The sequence below is a fragment of the Mesitornis unicolor genome, unplaced genomic scaffold (assembly GCF_000695765.1).
Source record: "Mesitornis unicolor isolate BGI_N332 unplaced genomic scaffold, ASM69576v1 scaffold6083, whole genome shotgun sequence".
Taxonomy (NCBI): domain Eukaryota; kingdom Metazoa; phylum Chordata; class Aves; order Mesitornithiformes; family Mesitornithidae; genus Mesitornis; species Mesitornis unicolor.
The window spans coordinates 53,898-72,370 of NW_010176627.1; the positions used below are offsets into that span (position 1 = coordinate 53,898).

The 18,473-nt window shown below is 38.1% G+C and overlaps 1 protein-coding gene across 1 annotated transcript in view; it reads right to left on the reverse strand.

The window, feature by feature from the left end:
* Window positions 1–12,469, reverse strand: part of UPF2 (UPF2 regulator of nonsense transcripts homolog (yeast)) — a 49,099-nt gene extending 36,630 nt beyond the window's left edge. The window contains exons 1-5 of the mRNA XM_010181783.1: window positions 12,099–12,469; window positions 10,284–11,063; window positions 5,987–6,147; window positions 4,747–4,944; window positions 2,210–2,359 (exon numbers count right to left, since the gene is read on the reverse strand). Coding sequence (XP_010180085.1) covers window positions 2,210–2,359; window positions 4,747–4,944; window positions 5,987–6,147; window positions 10,284–11,063; window positions 12,099–12,460 — 1,651 coding nt within the window. The 5' untranslated portion in view covers window positions 12,461–12,469. The remainder of the gene's footprint in view (window positions 1–2,209; window positions 2,360–4,746; window positions 4,945–5,986; window positions 6,148–10,283; window positions 11,064–12,098) is intronic.
* Between the last annotated feature and the right edge of the window lie 6,004 nt (window positions 12,470–18,473).

Genomic DNA, 18,473 nt, shown 5'->3' on the forward strand with positions numbered 1-18,473 from the left:
ATTTCCTGTGTGACCTGGTCTGGGTGATCCTGCTCTGGCAGGGTGGTTGGACTGGATGATCTTTCAACATTCCTTCCCACTCCTAATATTCTGTGATTCTGTGATTTATACCCTAGTTTTCTAGCAGAACAAGGACTTGGCAATCTATATTAATTTCCATCATTAATTTATGAAGCTATTTGTCAGTATCAAAGAAATTTGACAAAGGTATAGACTTTGTAAAGACACTAAGTTTCCATGTTTCACAAAAAACACAATCATGAAGTAATAGTTCTCCACTAAGAAGTTTATATCGTGAGCCAAATGACATTACATTCACAAAGTAGAAATTAAAAAGATTTCTTTAAGGGTTGGCTCTTTCATGACAAAGAATAAACCCCATTCTGACACATTTTCAATTAAGCTTTCTAGTGGGAGTATGTCTAATGCTCAGTCAATAACCAGTTTTAAAACAGAAACTAGTACTGATGATTAGTATTTTATATTATGACAAAACATGCACTACCTTCCTTTCACAATCAAAAGCACGACTGTCAGTCCACTGCACATACTCCAACTGGCACTGTCTCCCAGTGAGCTACAACTAAACAGAGACTGCACCTTCTATTTCAGATCTGATTTCCTGTTATTCCTTCCTCACTTCTACAGGACCTCACTCATAGTATTTGACTTGGTCTCTACATTTGGAATAAGCTTCATCCTCCTATCAAGTCAAGAATCCCTGCAAAAAAGACAAGAAGGAAATACTCACTTTCCTTCAGGTATCTACTGATGAAGTATTTTTGGCCTATCTAGCAGGGCATGACCAATTCAGAATAAGGTGCTCTTTTTTCTTTTGATTCCAAGAGAACATCTGTGTGTACCTCCCTTCTAGACAGCTGGAATCAAGTTCTTCACTGTTTCGTTTGAGATCTGACCAGAGGGTAACAACTCACTAAAGGTGAATGCCCTACAATTAAAACTTAACATCTTACCCAGCTTAATGGACTGATGACTACTCAAGAGAAGAATGTAAAAGCAAGTGAAAATTTATTCCAAAGAAGGTAAAAAAAGAAAAAACCTAAGGAAGCATAACATAGAATCATCCTGGCAGTTTTCCTTTCAGAAGGAACCTGAAACAGCCTGACTCTGGAGCTATCTAATTTCTTTGAACTTGTGAGGTGTCACAGACCAGCATAATCTCAAGATTAATTTCAGCTCAACTAACTTTAGGTAGACAAGAGAGTCACCCAGTTCAAAGATCCATGTACCCTCACCCATCCCTATGGCCAGCAGAGAGAGGCTTTGGAGAGCTGTTCAAGCTACTCAATGCTCAAACACACAGATCCACACATCAGCTTGGTTAGGTTATCAATTCAATAGACCAGGTAAGATTTTCACTTTTAAACCACAGAATCTGTAGTCAGTGGACACCAGATACGATTCCCCCCCCCACACACACATTCTAGACACAGAACAAGTTTCCAGCTTCAGAAACTAAAGAAAAGAACCTGCATTCGCCCTTGGAAATCCAAAGCAGCAAAACCTGTGTGTCTTAAAAACTAGACTCAAAGTAAAAACCTCACTTGCTCCACTATGAATTTGGCTCTTAACACCCAATGCTGCTTTTCCTACTATCCAGTACCACTGAAAGAAAGACTTGTAACTCGTAAGAAAAATTAAGAAACATTTTTCTGCTCTTTCTCCCAGCAAAACACAGGTAGATATTCACAGGTGCCATCTGCAGCCCTTTATGCCTAATTAGACATTACAATTCTTAAATCCTGCTGTGTTAAGCCATTAATAATCAAGTCTTTTGATGATTAACAAGACAGAAAGGCAGAGCTGAATCTTAGATTTCAACAAAAGTTAAAAACAGAAAATGTTTTATTAGCACCCTAAGCACATTTGATGACAAAGTCATTTATGCATGGTAGTCTACATACTTCTTTCTAGTCACTTTTCAGATAACTGCCTTTACATCTGATTATTTTTAAAAGCTATATGAAATCAGTAACTTTCACTACATGAGCCTCCATATAATACTTTTCACTTGTATCAGAATGTCTTATTATGAATGCATTTTTTACCACAATCGTAAGTTTCTAGTTACTAAACTTTAATAAATAGTGACTTCAGGGAGAACTAGTTATCTACTAACTAAAAACCACCAAGTCCAAAAAAAGTAATCACAAAACCACAAAGAATTCTAAAATCCAATTCCTTTTACCTTGCTCATCAAGAAGCTTTTTTGTAAGATCTTCTGCCTCATCTCCACAGTCTAACTCCAGAGGATCATCATTAATATCCAGGTTCTCCAGTTCCAGCTCCAAATCCTCACTCCCAGGCGCTTCCTTATTATCTTTGGCATCTTTTGAATCTATTTTAAAGTTAAGCAGAAATATTTAACTATTAAATACACACAGTCATGATTAGAATACAGGATGACTCACATTGCGAAACCTACATCTCTTTAGTGTCTTAGCCTTCTTAAAAGGAAATGGGGAAAAGAGTATCTACTTCTTCAGACTACACAGCCTCATCTGTTAGGTCTCAGTGGGTTGATACCCTTCATATAACTTTACTCATATGCCTGAAAGCTGCAAACATTTACAAACATTGGGGTCTGTTAAGGATTGTCAACAGTTTTTAATGCTTTGGTTTGTTTTGAACTATACCTGGTACATCTTCACTGCATGACGTGCATATATACAAGTGGAACAAGATATTCAGAAATGTAGCAATCTAGGTCCAAAAGTGCTTAAATTGGATTGCCAGACCATCATATGGAAAGTGCAAGCAAAAACCCAAAATTGCATACTGGGAAAGTCAGGGGAAAAAAAAAAACAAAACAGCACACTCCAAAACCCCAGTAAATGAATATCACAAACATGATTCAAAAAGAGCCAGAATCAAAGGTAGAAATTCTAATTTACTGTTTGCACTGCATAGTCTTCAAAGCTCAACTGGTAACAAAATTGACAAAGCAAGGTAAAAAGAAAGTATTTCATAGAGACCAAGGGGAAAAAAAAAAAAAAGAAGGCAAAAAGCAGAACAGGAGGAAGATTGTGAAGAAATAACGTGCTATGTAGAAGGTCAAATAAAAATCAAATTTCCTTTGAATATAAATAATCTATGAATCTCTAAATAAGGATTCAGAAAGGAATAACTAATATTTTTCTTGGACCCCTCAGTTCAAGAAGGACAGGGAACTGCTGGAGAGAGTCCAGCGTAGGGCTACAAAGATGATCAAGGGAGTGGAGCATCTCCCTTCTGAGGAGCGGCTGAGGGAGCTGGGTCTCTTTAGTTTGCAGAAGAGGAGACTGAGGGGAGACCTCATTCATGTTTATCAATATTTAAAGGGTGAGCGTCACGAGGATGGAGCCAGGCTCTTCTCGGTGACAAACAATGATAGGACAAGGGGTAATGGGCACAAGCTGGAACACAGGAGGTTCCACTTCAATTTGAGAAGAAACTTCTTCTCAGTGAGGGTGACAGAGCACTGGCCCAGGCTGCCCAGAGAGGTTGTGGAGTCTCCTTCTCTGGAGACATTCAAAACCCGCCTGGACGCCTTCCTGTGCAACCTCATCTGGGTGTTCCTGCTCCGGCAGGGGGATTGGACTGGATGAGCTTTTGAGGTCCCTTCCAATCCCTAACGTTCTGTGATTCTGTGACTCTGTGACAACACTGGTCCAGCATAGAGCATTTATCAAAGAGATTATTATCTATAACATTTTACTAGGTTTTTTTAGGCCTCCTTCAAGCTTCACTTGCAGGCTATGCTTCATAAAAAATAATTTTCAAGGCAAATAACCTTATTAAAATAGTTAATTTTTTCCAAACAAAACTGTGACAACTAAGCAGTGTACATGTGATATGGAAATAGCAGACTTACAAAACAAGCAACCTGTTAAAAATCAGACTGATTTAGTCTGGAATGGACCCTGATGAGGTCCCTCATTCAACCTTCTGTTCAAAGTGGATGAGCACTGTATTCAGATCAGATTTTTCAGGGATTTTTTCCACTTGTCTTTTAAAAAAATCTCTTAAGGTAGAGATTGCAGTCTCCTTGGGCAAGCTGCTCCAACATCTAATTATCCTCACAGGGAAATTTCAGAATTTAGAAATCAGAAAGAAGGCCGTGAGGTTGAAATTCCATCAATACCCAACACTGACCTACTGCATATGTATTAGAAAACCACATAACCTGTGTCTTTGTTGACATTTACTCAATGCCAGAACACTGCTCTTATCTAAACATGTAGCTTCTGCTACACTCTGAGTCAGTGATGGCAAATGTAATTTTTATCTCCTTATAACTAAATTCTACCAATGCCTGGTTTTGAACCTAGGGCTGTGTCTGAAGTGAGGAACTATCCAGGCCTTTTAATCTAGGGGAGTTTTATACGAAGACAGTTGGCTACTGTTGACAATTTAGTGGAAAAACCAGAACGAACACTAACATCTTTCAAAAGAAGTAAACTTTTAGGTTTGTCAGAGAAGTTAACATTTACTTGCCTTGGTTAATCACTAATTATTTTAATTTTAAAATTCTATCAATATTAAAATGCATTTACTTTTTTTCTTCTTTAAATACTGTACCCAGATATCACTCCTTTCTCACAGTTTTTCCCCCCTAAAAACTCATCCAAAGTGGTGTACTGTCCTGATCACCACAGATTATTTCATTAGAGACTCATTACTTCCATCAAATTTGCATATCTGTTGGACAAAATATGTTAAAAAATACTCATCTAAGCATTCTACCTCTTGATTCATCTTTGCCGGAATCCTTGTTCTGGGAACATTTTTCATTATCTTTAAACAAAATTGCTGGCACAAAAGCCTTTAAGTCGATGAGATTCTCATAGAAGTTTCTAGCATCTTCATCTTCCCAGATACCACCCTCCAGATCATATTCTCCAGGTTTTCCTGGTGTGAAAATATCAATACCAGGTCCGTGTTCTGCAAAAACAGTGAAATCATAAGAAAGTTATTTACGTACGTTTCTGAGCTTCTAATGGGAGGCACTCTCTAAAGATTAAAAAAAAGTACTTCTAGAAACGTGTTAACCTCTTTATTACTATCTCTGTTTTCACTTAAATATTGCAGCATATACTTTAAAGTACTTCTACCAACCCAATCTTAATATTGGATATATCAGTAAGTTCTCTTAAAATTGTACACTTGGCATTGATGGAAAACACAGTATCAGAGCACAAGTCAAATCAAGATAAATCAAGCAGCACATTATGTGGTATTAGAAAGGAAAGCTGTAACAGACTTCAACTGCAACAGCGTAAAAAATAATCACTTTCAGCATGATGAATGGTTCCTTGTTGTATTTTAAGAGCAGAGCTTTAAAAAGAATTTTAAATTTAGTTCTTCAAGAAATAGCTTTTTTAAGCTCACGATCACTTCAGACAAAAGGTACACCCGTGATTTCAACAACATCTTTAAACTGAAAATGTCAGATTCGTTAAGCCATTGAATAGCTCTGCCAGTTAAATGCTGTACTTTCAAGAGGTCAGAGAGCCACCTAGTGACTTGTCTGGCTTAACAATATGTTCCTGCTCACAACATCACGACCTAAAATAGACTTCAAACCCATTTTGTAAACAATATCAGATTTTAAAACCCTAACATACACAGGTTTGTTTTTTTTAAATGCATTACATCAAATTAAAAGGATTAGGTTAAAAACAACTTCCATTTTCCATTTATTCCCGTTACCTGAAACAAATTTAAATAGATACTACTTAAGTTACCCTAACTGCACAGCACGTAAAACAGTTATGTTTAATTATTTAAAATGTTAGGTTTAATCACTTTAATTTAACAAAACCATGTATTATTCATTCTTTCATATCCTTAAGGGGGAAAACCTAAATTTAAAAAAAAATAAAAAAAAAATGGAAAGAACCCATCAGTAAGGAGGTTTGGTTCGCTTTCCCACAACATCCAAGCCAAGCCCAGCATTGTCTCCTTGTTGTAAAAGATGGCCTACCCTCAGGTGTTGGTTTCTCTTGGGGAAGGTCTGGCATGTTTTCATCCAAAAGATCCGCCAGAGACTGAGAATTTGCCAACAGCTTCTGATAGGACATTGCAAATTCCTCATATTGCTTGTGTCGATCTTCACTCAGCTCTCCTTTGGAGTGAAGAATGCGCCTACAAAAAATCAAAAGTTACGTAAGACAACCTTTTTTCTTTAAATATATTTGAGCTACGCTGGATGAACTACTACAAATTTCTGAGCAAATCTAACCTTCCCTTTTTGAGGGCAATGTGAGAATTCTAGTTCAGATCACAATAGCAGAAGTTTGAGCAACACTATTTTTTCCCAAAATATACTGAATTACCAACTTCAATCTCATTGAGGATGGTACAGTCACAGAAGCTCCAACTTCAACGTCCAAAGAGAAAGGCAAAGTTATTTTTGCCATGATTATCTTTTAACAGTCCTTCACTACAAAAAGACTTCTGTAATAAAGTAAAACGTAAAATTTTTCGTGAAAGCTGGAGAAAAGCTGCTTTGCACCTGTAACAACACATTTCCATGTTGTTCAAATGACTAGATGTGCAGTCATCACCAGGAGGGTCAAAAAAAGTTACATGTTTAAACCAGCCCATTATTTTTCCAACAAACAAAGTTACTTCAAGGCTATCAGTTCACATTAAGAGCAGTTACATTTGTTTTCTCACTTGCTCTTTGCTTTCTTTTATGAAACTATCCATACTTACTTTAAATTCTCATTTTTATAATTGAAATCTGTTGTCAAAAGCAACTTGCATTTGAAGGAACGTAATCACTACTTACAAGTGCACAATAAAGCGGCTTCAGGACTACATACAGGACAGTACAATTCAATTTTCCTATCAAACCACAATTAAGGCCATCTTGGATTTCAGATAAAAAAATACCAGGAACTTTCACTAGTTTGAACCAGATATACAGAACAAGGTAATCCCTGCCAGCACAAAGCTTGCCACAGAAGACTGATGGAAGACCCACCCTTGATTTTGGATTAACTAAGAATAAGCTGGCTCCTTATTTGCAATGTTCTAGTTCATCCTCAACTAGAATAGATTGAGTAATGCTAGTAACGCTGGAGTAACCAGCTGTAGCCACTGACAATGCACCCTGCACTGAGATGAAAGCACCAGAAGAAAAAGTTTGAAATAAGGTGCAAATGCCATAATTCCTAAAGCAGGTTGCATCATTACATTATCATCAGACTTTTATTAACCAGTAAGTACATAATCACATTCTTGTCAAAAGACCCAAACATTTTATGGCATAAAAATTTTAAAACCGTTTAAAAGCGATGTAAGTTGAGGGATATCAACTTTGGCTTTTTTCAAGTCCTGGTTAATTGTAAAACAGAAATTATCTTTGTACACATCACATTCACATGGTGAGCAACAAAATTCCTATCTGCTCAGAACCAAAACTTGACATACATGTCTTGCTAGAGGGCAACAAGCAGTAACATTAGAAAATGTTCTATTTCTTGTCTCACTTACAAAAACACACCCATATAACATGCATTGGTCTGCTTTGCAGGAGCGGGCAAGAAAAATTAACAAATTAAACAGCCACTAACAATTTCTAAAGTGCAGAAGTTCAGTCTGGATTCAGGAAACATGTTCAGGGCCAATTCACAGCCTTTCCCTGGAGATAGCTATCCATTAGGTACATACTTAAGTTTAAAATACACCATCAGCTTCATAAACATGAGCACTGAAGCTCTGTGCTTTTATTAAAAAACAAAAAGTGAAGTGTTGTAACAACAGTACATGAGTTTCAGTTCTCAGTTTCAGTTTCCAAAAGACAAATGCTAACAAATTCAGGCAAGCTAAAGCATACTAACCAAATTTTAGAAAGAAAATTAATTTTTAAATACAATTACAAGTACAGCACACAGTACTTATCTTGCTTTATGTCTCTTCAGAATTTCAAAGTGCCACAAGTTCAGCAGATCTTAAAAACATCCTTAACGTAGACAAAAGACGTTTCTTCCATATCTAACACTCATTTTTGAAAAGTCATACTGGAATTTGGGAATCAAGTTGTTTCCTTCCAATGACAGAGCCTGCACTGGTTTTGCTGTGCCCTTCGCTGTGTAACCAGATGACCATCAGGCTCTCCTTTTGAAGTGGAACTCAAAGTAGCTTTCCTAATTATCCACTTGCAGAAACCCTTGTGTGTAATAATGTTTTAATTTTACCTAAATGATTCAGCAGGTAACATAATATTAAAGCACTATTAAGATTAGCATATTAATTTTCAATTAACTCAACCAATCGGTACAGCTTGAGTTATTCCACAGTTACTCTACCAACACAGATAAATTCAAGAGGTATTTACCTGACAAAACACCATAACCTAAACATATGACAGTGTCAATGCACAAGATGCATTTGCTCACTATTCACTTCATTGGTTCTGGAATAACAGTAGGAATAAAAGCTGTTGCTATCAGCAAAGTGGATCAGGCTTCAAATACACAGAGGACTCTTTTTTCCTCCGGTAGGATTATTGCTTTTTTTAAAATCAAAAAGAAAGAAAAAAAACAAAAAAATCAAACAAAAACCCCACAAATAAACAAAAAGAGCAACCAACCAACCACACAATCACTTTCCCAAAATCCACAGTTTAGGAAGACTTCTGTAGTATTCGCAGATTTCTTACTACGCAAGATTCTGTCTCTGACCTCATGCCTTGCACTTCCACAGCATGCAAATGCCAAGCATCTCTCTCTGCTACAGGCATGTTGTAAGCAAATAAAGATAGGCAGGAAAGTTCTCTGACGTCTTAATTCTTCAACAAAACTGATTCCCCAAGTGTTAAGCACTTAAAATAAACACCTTAAAGTTCAGATAAATAACAGAATTATCTTAATCCAGTGATAAATGATAGTTCTTCCCACTCCTTCCCCAAACAAAGCTTTGCACCCACATTCATATGGATAATTCAGATGATGAGGTGCAGAAAGGTCTCCTCAGTCTGATCTACTCAAAGCAGGTGCAATGATAAGATTGGATCTGACTACTCAGGGCTTCACTCAATTTTTATCCAGTGAACATTAAAGCAAAGTGATCTGGGAGAGGGAAATAATGTTCCTCCTTCTTCATGTTTTTTTGACATTCATTCTATCTCTTGGAAACTTCTTTCACTTTATTTCCTGTTATACCGACCTCATAACTCACTCACTGAAATCCCAGTCAGAACCAGAGTGCCCAGAACCAATTATAATTCTCAAAGTAAAAAAGTTTATATTCATTAACTTCAAAAAAAAATAACAGCTAAGTCAATAACACACTTCAAAGTAATAAGGTACCTGTAGAAATAATGGTACCTAAAAAGTCGGTTTGTGGTCCTGTGAAATACAGCTTAACTGACTGAGACCAGACAGGACTGCAGCACAAAACCCACCAGCACAATGGCTCCAAGTTAAAAGCTTTGATTTGGGAACATCAAATTTCAATGTATTCCAAGCACGTGTTTGGCTCTAGACTGATGTTCGGCCTTTTAACTGCAACCTGTTCCTAGACATGCTCATTTCTAGCTGCCTGGAATGCTTCCAAAAGGATTCCGAAAGAATTACTGTGTTTTAAGATCAGCAGTTGGGCTTAGGCTGGCTCCAAGAATTACAATTCAGGGTGCTTTAAAGAAAAGCAAGCAGTTATTAAACAAAGTGATCATGGTAGATATTAAATTAGTCAGATCTCAAAGGTGTGTATATTCATAGCCTTCAGTATTTGTATTTCATACAGACATTTGAGAGAATTTTAATCAAATTCTCTATACCCTCAAGCATTTTAATATATAAAATTTGCCCACATTAAAGTGTAAGGGATACCTTGTTTTTCTAACCTAATTCTTCATCCATACTGGTACACTAAAAAAGGTAAAGAAGCCAAAGCCATTGTGGCATATGCTCTGTTAGATAGGTGTGGGTGGAAAGGGAGAAATCAGATCGTGCCAACTGGAAAAGGCCAGTACCAGCTGGAAAAACAGCATTACTCTGAAACTGCTAAGGAAGCATCATCAAACTAATAGAGAGAATTACAGCTAAAGGTCAACCTCCATCTTCTTTAAAGATACTCAAAGAGTCTGTCTGGCCTTCTCTTTTTAAGTATTCAAAGCAAATTTAGAACTTTTTTTTTTTAGATATACTGCAGAATACACTTATGTTCTACACAGAAACAGATTTGGCTTACAAATAGTAGAAAAAAATCTAGACATTTAATAAATAAATTCTTTTTTTCTCCATAAATAAAAAGCAATATTTAAATGTCACCTGTTTTGTCTTTCAATATTTTGTAGCTCCCTGTGGTCCCTTTTCAGGTGTTTGGTCAAAGATGTAAAGTACTCCTTCAACAAATTCTGGAAGGGTTGTTGTTTCTCTGGGCTAATTATCTCACTAGGAGGAAAGCTCAAGTTAAACTTCTCTGCAACAGTTTTTACTTTCCTTGGTACCAAACCAGCAATGTCATCTCCACAGTGCCGACAAAAGCTGATAACCACAGAAACATGAGTGTGGGATTCTCGATCAGCATTAATAATATTTTTAAGCTGCTCATAGATTAAAGACAGACCTTCCTTGTCAGTGAAAATCCCAACTATTGTCAATTCTGCAATGAAACGCAAATCAGTTCTTAACTTGGTAATGTTGGGAGTCTTCTCTTCTTTCCTTGCTTCAAAATGTTTTTTCCAAGCTTGAAGTAATGAAGGAGCAAAATCAGCATAGCGCTGGTGGAAGAGGGAACACAAGTGCACAGCGCAGTTCACATCTGATATTTTCAGTTTGGCTTCCACAATAGAAGCTACTGCTTCTGCAATGTATTTGCTTAAATTCAGGCTATTAAAGTCATGGGACAAGGAGTCCCTTTGTTGCTCTGTAATGGTTTTTAGCTTCTTTACAAAAGCTGTGTTCTTCTTCAGACTGGAATCCAGTCTGCTGAAGAAGTTTTCCTCAGGGCGGTTGTCTGGTGCACTCTGGTTTTTGCTGCGAAGCTCTTTCCTTGCCTGATGGCGCTCCCAAGCCTCCTGATGGAGCTGATGTGCTTCCTCTTTTTCTCTAAGAGAAATAAAAATTAGTCGTTTTCATTACAGAACCTTACTTTCAGGTTAACAGTTGAAAGGAAAAAAAAAGTCATAGTTGGAAACCCTTCAGTAGTTCTGAACAAAATTTCCCCTTAATACTCTATTTTTAAATATTTAACAAGTTAATCCTAGAAAGCTAAAGCATCTACTTCATAAACACTGTTGCTTTTTTCTCACTGCAAAAGGCAAGCACTACTTGTTACAACATGAAATTTCCCAAATACTTCCATGCAGAACATGTTAATCCCAACAGACTTAGAAAATATAAACATAAAACTCCATTTACCCCAGATGGAGATGAAGTTATTACAGAAGACGACAAGCACCTTTCAACACGTTACTGTATTACATAGTTAAGGGAAATCTTGGATTCCCAGACTACTGAAGTTAAAAAATTTTAAATGTGTGAAATACATCTGTGCCAGCTAGAATTTGGCTATGACATTGCCTCAGTCTTAAAAAGTGACGTATTTCAAACAGAAGAATATCTAGAAACTTGGCTTTATTGGTCTAAAGATGCTATGTCCAACACTGTAGTACCTTTTGATGACATACTGAGAAACATTTTCTCGGTAATATCACACATTACACTGCCAGGTTACATTCTGTGTTTGTCATTCAGGTATCAATTGTCTATGATTGATTAAAAGAAATTCCAGCCATCCGCCACAGTAAATTCGCTCCTGTTATGGTCTGTGGACCTGTGTGAGCCTGTACTCCTGATCTTATGACACTAACACTTCTCCATCTTAAAAGAAACTGCTTTATTCAAGCATAATTGTACACTAAGTGGTCATGATGATAGGGATTCAAGTAACAGAGATTAGAGGTGAAAACTCAGAATTATGTAGAAGCCATAAAGCACGCTCAGTCAGCTATGTCAAATTTATAACACTACATTCAACTTATAATAAGTAACTCAAACAGTTAATCTTTTATAATTCTGCCCACAATCATGATAACAGGAGTACAGCACTTGGCATGATTAAACCATTAAAAGACAACTTACTTTAACTGAGCAGCTGCCTCTTCTTGTTTCTTTTTCTCCTCCTCCTCTTGTTTCTTTTTCTCCTCTTCTTCAAGTTTCTTTTTTTCTTCTTCTTCTTTCTTCTTTTGCTCTTCTTCTGCCTTTACTTTATCCTCCTCTTTTTTCTTCCGCTCCTTGTCTTCCTTTTTTCTTTTATCCTCTTCCAGTTTTTTCTTTTTATCTTCAGGAACCTTTAAAGTCTCTCTCTTCATGCCAACCTTGACATCTTCTTTTGGCTTCTCCCTGGTGCTCACTGGTCGCCTTTCACTAAATTCTTTTTCTTTATTATTTAATGAAGATTCTTTTTCTTCCATATTTGCTGTTTTCTTGCGCTCAGCTGGCATCGTGTTACCCAGGCAAGTCTGCAGAATCACAGGAAAATAAGTACTTTTAACTTGCTGCTGATATATCAGTCACTTTCACAGCCCACCCATACTCTCTTAGTTTTTAATTAAGTAGGATAACTCACAAATGCCTGACTCATCAGAATAAATTACAGGTTTAAGTTTTCTTGAACCAAGGAACAGACCTAACTAATGGTAAGAACTAATCACTCTGTTATAGTGTTATACTGCAAAGTTGTCTTCACCATTAACTGTGAAGTGAAAGTATTTGAAGTTTCTACAACACAAGGAATACAAGATCCAGAAGTCTATTTGAAAAAAACATTTAAAAATCCAAGACAGATGAAAGCAAAGTACCTGCAAATTAAAAATGAATGAAAACACTTGATTCATCAGCACGCTCCTGTGCCTCACTGGCCTTTCTAAACATCCCCTACGAATATTCCCCCTACTTGATTCATCAGCATGCTCCTGTGCCTCACTGACCTTTCTAAACATCCCCTACGAATATTCCCCCTTCCACTACTTCTATTTAGGATCATAGCATAATGTAGGTTAGATGTGACCTCAAGTGGTTCAACCGCCTGCTCAAAGCGGGCTCGACTATGAGATCAGGCAAGATTGCTCTACGCTCCAGTCTTCAAAACTGCCAAGGAAGGAGACTGCACCTCTCCAGCCAACCTGCTCCAATGCCTGACTGTACTTTTCCCAATTCTGGAGTCCTCAACACAAAAAGGACATGGAGCTGTTGGAGCAAGTCCAGAGGAGGGCCATGAAGATGATCAGGGGCTGGAGCACCTCCCCTATTAAGTCAGGCTGAGAGAGTTGGGGCTCTTCAGCCTGCAGAAAAGAAGGCTGCAAGATCTTATTGCAGCCTTCCAGCTCCTGAAGAGGTCCTACATGAAAGCTGAGGAGGGACTTTTTAACCAGGGCAAGTAGCAACAAGACAAGGGAGAATGGTTTTAAAGTGGAAGAGGGGAGATTTAGACTAGATATTGGAAAAAATTCTTCACTATGAGAGTGGTGAGCACTAGCACAGGTTGCCCAGGGAAGCTGTGGATGCCTCCTCCCTGGCAGTGTTCAAGGCCAGGTTGGACGGGGCCTTGAGCAACCTGGGGTGGGGGGAGGGGGCGATTTAGACTAGATATTGGAAAAAATTCTTCACTATGAGAATGTTGAGCACAGGTTGCCCAGGGAAGCTGTGGATGCCTCCTCCCTGGCAGTGTTCAAGGCCAGGTTGGACGGGGCTTTGAGCAACCTTGGCTGGTGGGAGGTGACCCTGCCCATGGCAGGGGTTGGACTGGATGAGCTTTAAGGTCCCTTTCAACCCAAACCATTCTATGATTCTATGATTCCTTGTTCTAGAAAAAGATCATCTTGTTCCCTTCTTTCCTTACCCCTCCTAAGATTTCCCCAGTCATCTCAAGCTTCTCCTGAACTCTTCCGTTCAGGACAAGCACCAGCTGGAAGACCGTACTGTGCTGACTAAGATGTACACACAAACCTCCCTGCCAGCAGAACAAATGGAAATGAAAGCAGAAAGGCTACAATTATCAAGAGTTATCAGAAGCTTCAACCTGTATCTCTTTCTACTCAATGTTTTTCTGGGGACTTGCAGGAGCTTTAGCATCTTTGGGATTTTCAGCTCTCTAAGCTAGTTTCATTTGGCTAAGGATTCAAAAGATCACATAAACTGAACAAGAAAGGTGAGAATCACAGAATTTAGATTGAAAGGAAACGGTGGATGTCACCTACTTCAATCCCTTGCTCAAAGCAGGTTCAATCACATCAGAGACTTGGCAAGTTAAGTTTTTAGTATCTTCAAGGACGGAGATGCAATGGCCCCCCTGGGGCCTGTTCCAGTACCTTAATAATCACACTGTGAAAAAGCTTTTCCTAATATCATCTTGGAATTTGATAAGCCCCTTCTTGTGTCCATTTCTTTTCATCCTATCCCTGAACAGCTTTGAGAAGAATCCAGCTCTATTTTCTCTATATTCTCTGTTAGGTTGTTGTAGACAGTAAAAAGACTTTTCTCTCTTTTTACATAGGAAGAAACACAGTTTTCTCAGTGTTTCTTCATATATCTTGTTCTCCAGCCTCCTCATGAGCTTGGTGGCCCTCCAGTGGACTTGCTCCACCATGTCAATGCCTTTCTTGGAATAGGGAACCCACAACTGGATGTGGTGTCCAGATGTGGTATTATAAGTGCCAAATAGAGGGAAAGACTCACCTTCCTTAACCTGCTGGGTAACTCTTGTTATTACAGTCTAGAAAACAGCTGGCCTTAACGCAAGAGCATCCTGCTGACTAGATAGGGCCAGACAGGACTGAAGAAGCCAACCAGATCAGAACCACCTAAGCCTTATTTTCTTAAAACAAATAATAATTTTCACATATTCATGTGCTCCAAATTAAATTCATATAGAGGCAGGACTGACGGGACACAATTGCTGTGACATCTCCTGAAGAAACATCACTTGTTTTTTATTAGTAACACCTGTTTGATTTCCAATTACCACCCGTACTTTTGCCTAACATTTCTCTCAGACTGTATGATGAAAATACAGTAGATTTACACTAGATTCACACATTTCCCGCATCTACTCAACAAAACGGATACACACACTTGTACTCCAATCTGACGTAGAGTGCTTTCAGTATTATTTTAAACTATTTTGCAGGATATTCATAAAGACGACATCACACTAAAGAACATCTCCGTTTCTCAGTATTCCCCATCGCCTCCCCTACCTCCCAAACATGAAGACAACAGATTCATATGCTGACTATGCCATATAGAATGCTGCATTACAGTTCTTAAGATGCTTGTGCAGGTCTTCTGAAGAAAAAACTGTTTTCAGAAATTCACAGTTTATTCAGATATGGGCAGAGAAAACTTACCAATGGAGAACCTATTCAGGACTTGACCTCTCTGCCACCAATTGACACCACCACCAATGAAGAAATGTTTCTGACACTGATTCATGGAAATAAGACCAATCAAATCAGCAATGCTTAAACAACTACTAGCAAATTTGGCTCCCTAATGCACATCTACAACTAAAAGGTTTCACAGCTCAACATCTCAGAACTACTTGGATTTCAAAAACCTGTACCAGCAACCTACATAATTTTAAAACAGTATTATTATTAAATCAGTACTTAACAAAGGGAAAAAAGGAATCAAAAACTCCTAAACACCTAAGCAGACTCCAAATCCCTTCATATTAAAGGTCTGAACTAATTTTTCCATCTCTGTAGGCCAGTTAAGTGGGACCAGCTCCTCACAGATCCATCCACGAGATGCAAATCCTCTACACATTCAGTTTCAAATTCAAAGGTAACTGTTTCTTAATCTTGTCTCACTACGAATCCACATTGGAAATTCCATCAGTTTGAGACAGCTAAACTATCTCTCCCAGCATTTTTAACAAAGGAAGTTTGAAAGGGAAGCTTTTAGCATTCAAACACCACCATTAATATCTTACTAGCAAGATTAGGTACATTAGAACATTGCATGAGACTCTCCAATAATTGTATTAAAATGTTTTTCACCAAGAAATCTATTAAACAAAAAAAGAGGAGCACATGCATTTTAAAAAGTATGAGATTCTGAAAGAGAAAAAATTGGGAGCCAAGTTTAAAAGGAAAACATTGGGAGAAAAGAGTTGTTTGATTAAAGAATTTCTGGAAAGGCCTGACAGGTTTCCAATACTCCATCTTTTATCTCCGTCACCCACCTGTTGCTAGTAGGGTAATTGTATTAGGATTTTGAAAGAAACAAACAAACAACAAACAAAAAATTGAAACAAAACAACCACAAAAACAAACCACAAAATAACCAGCTACACACTTTAACTTTTAACAACATAGTCACTTACCAAAACCATTACCGTACTCAAACTCTTATTAAATTTAGGAACTCTAAGTTCTGTTTTAAAGACATATCTGACATTTGCTTGTATAAAAAAAATAGAGAGATAGGATAAAATGAAAAGGGATGGAGCACAACTGGGTACATTGTGATTTTGACCACCTGCAGTATTATCTACTTTTTCTCCCATGAACACTGGTAACAAAAAAAAACCCAAAACAACCCGCCAATCTAGTTTATAACAGTTTTCTGTCCTGTATCACAGAATACATATGTTACGATACCCTACGTATGTTACGATACCCCTCACTACCTGCTACATATACAGCTCCTTATCTTGCAAACACTTCCAATGGCACTGCCAGCTCATACATGTGTACCAACCACTGATGGCAGGAGGCAGTCAGTGCGGTTCCTGCCTCCAAGCTACACAGACACCGATTCACCAGTCAGCACAGAGTGTCAGCGAACAGAACAGACAAGACTGAGCCATCCCCTGCGCATACACTGTAGCCCTTCCCTCAGCAAGAATGTTAATTTAGACCTGTCACTTTTCCTCAGCTGCCAGTTATCACAAGATCTGTAGAAAGTTTATACCTTCAAAACATCTGCCTAATTTGACTGAAACTGGCTGAAAGGTTCAAGAGTTGTGAGAAGCGGAGAAAAACAAACAGAAAGGCAGCGGGCTTGCCTGGGTCTCATTTCCATAGGAAATAAGGCTGAAGATAAACAGTTTGGTCCAAATTACGGAAATGGTAAGGAAACATTAAGAGAAATTTAATCTTCAAGAGAACTTCTATTTAATACCTAATGTTTATGTGAATGTACTGATGAAAAGGCATGATAACATGAACATCATAAACCAGTAGGTAAGAACCACCAGCCAAAAATTAGAAAGGATGGAGCAGACAGACACAAGACAAGCACTCCATATGCTTTTGGACTCTTGGCAGTTCCTTTCTGAAGTGACATTTAGATGCTTTAACACTGCCTTCTTAGTTTCATCACTGACAGATGCTATTTTTCCAAACTATTTCTCTTAATATTTCACTATTTGACTTACCTCAATTGGTTCTTAGCTAAGAAGTTTTTTATTGTACCTGAATGTCTACTCAGTTCTTTGTCATACCAATCTCAGAATTTGAAAACCTGATGGAATGCAGTTCATGATACTCTGGGGTGAGAAACTTAAGAAACAGGTCTTGAAATACACAGGCAACATTTAAGAGAAAGCATCTGTCTACTTACTTTCAAGAAAACCAAAGACTCAGAAAAGGTATTCAGCATCATTACTCTAGTCACTATTCATACTAAAAGGATAAACATCAACTTCTTGGCTTGAATCCTCTCAAATCAATAAAAACAGCCTGTTGTCACAGACTGCAGTACCATGAACTAGAACCTCAATCCTTGCAAACACAAGTATGCAGTGAAGAAATACAGCTTTATTAAACTAAGAATACTGAGGTCTTTCGCATTCTTTTTTACTGCTACTGGAAGTTAAACTGATCATATAAACGTTCCTTTATGCAGCTACTCTATCACAAAAGAGATAAGGGAGATAAACAGCACAGGCAAGATGTCCCACTTCCGATGGGCTGAAAAACCTCAAAGAGCAACAAACTTCATCATTAGAGACCACGCCATTTGAGAATTAAAAGTTTCAAGAACTCAAATACAATTAAGGTTTCTCTTCATGTACAAGAAAGAACATAAGGAAAATACCACAGTCAACCAGAAGGAAATAACCTTAGCCACAAGTTTTAAAAGACGAGACACAGAGCAAGATAGGAAATAATAGTGCAGGGAGAGAAACCCCCTTTACACCCCGGCAGGGAAGGCAGGCCCACCTAACCAGACGGGCACTTTTACTTTCGATTCAATACGTCTCAGAGAAAGTGTTTTGCTGTCACATCTGCAGGGAGAGACTTTTCACTAGGAAAAAAAGAGATCTATGGACAAGTCACTAAATGTATGCGGAGCAAAAGACTCCTTAAGTTAACAACTCTCGCTTCCTCCAGGACGCCCGTACACATGGCAAGCCACGTACCTAGGCTCTCCAACAACCCAGCCGCCTCCTCAGGCTCTGCCTTCCCCGCTCGCACCCAAAGCCTGAGCCAAACAGCCACCTGCCCC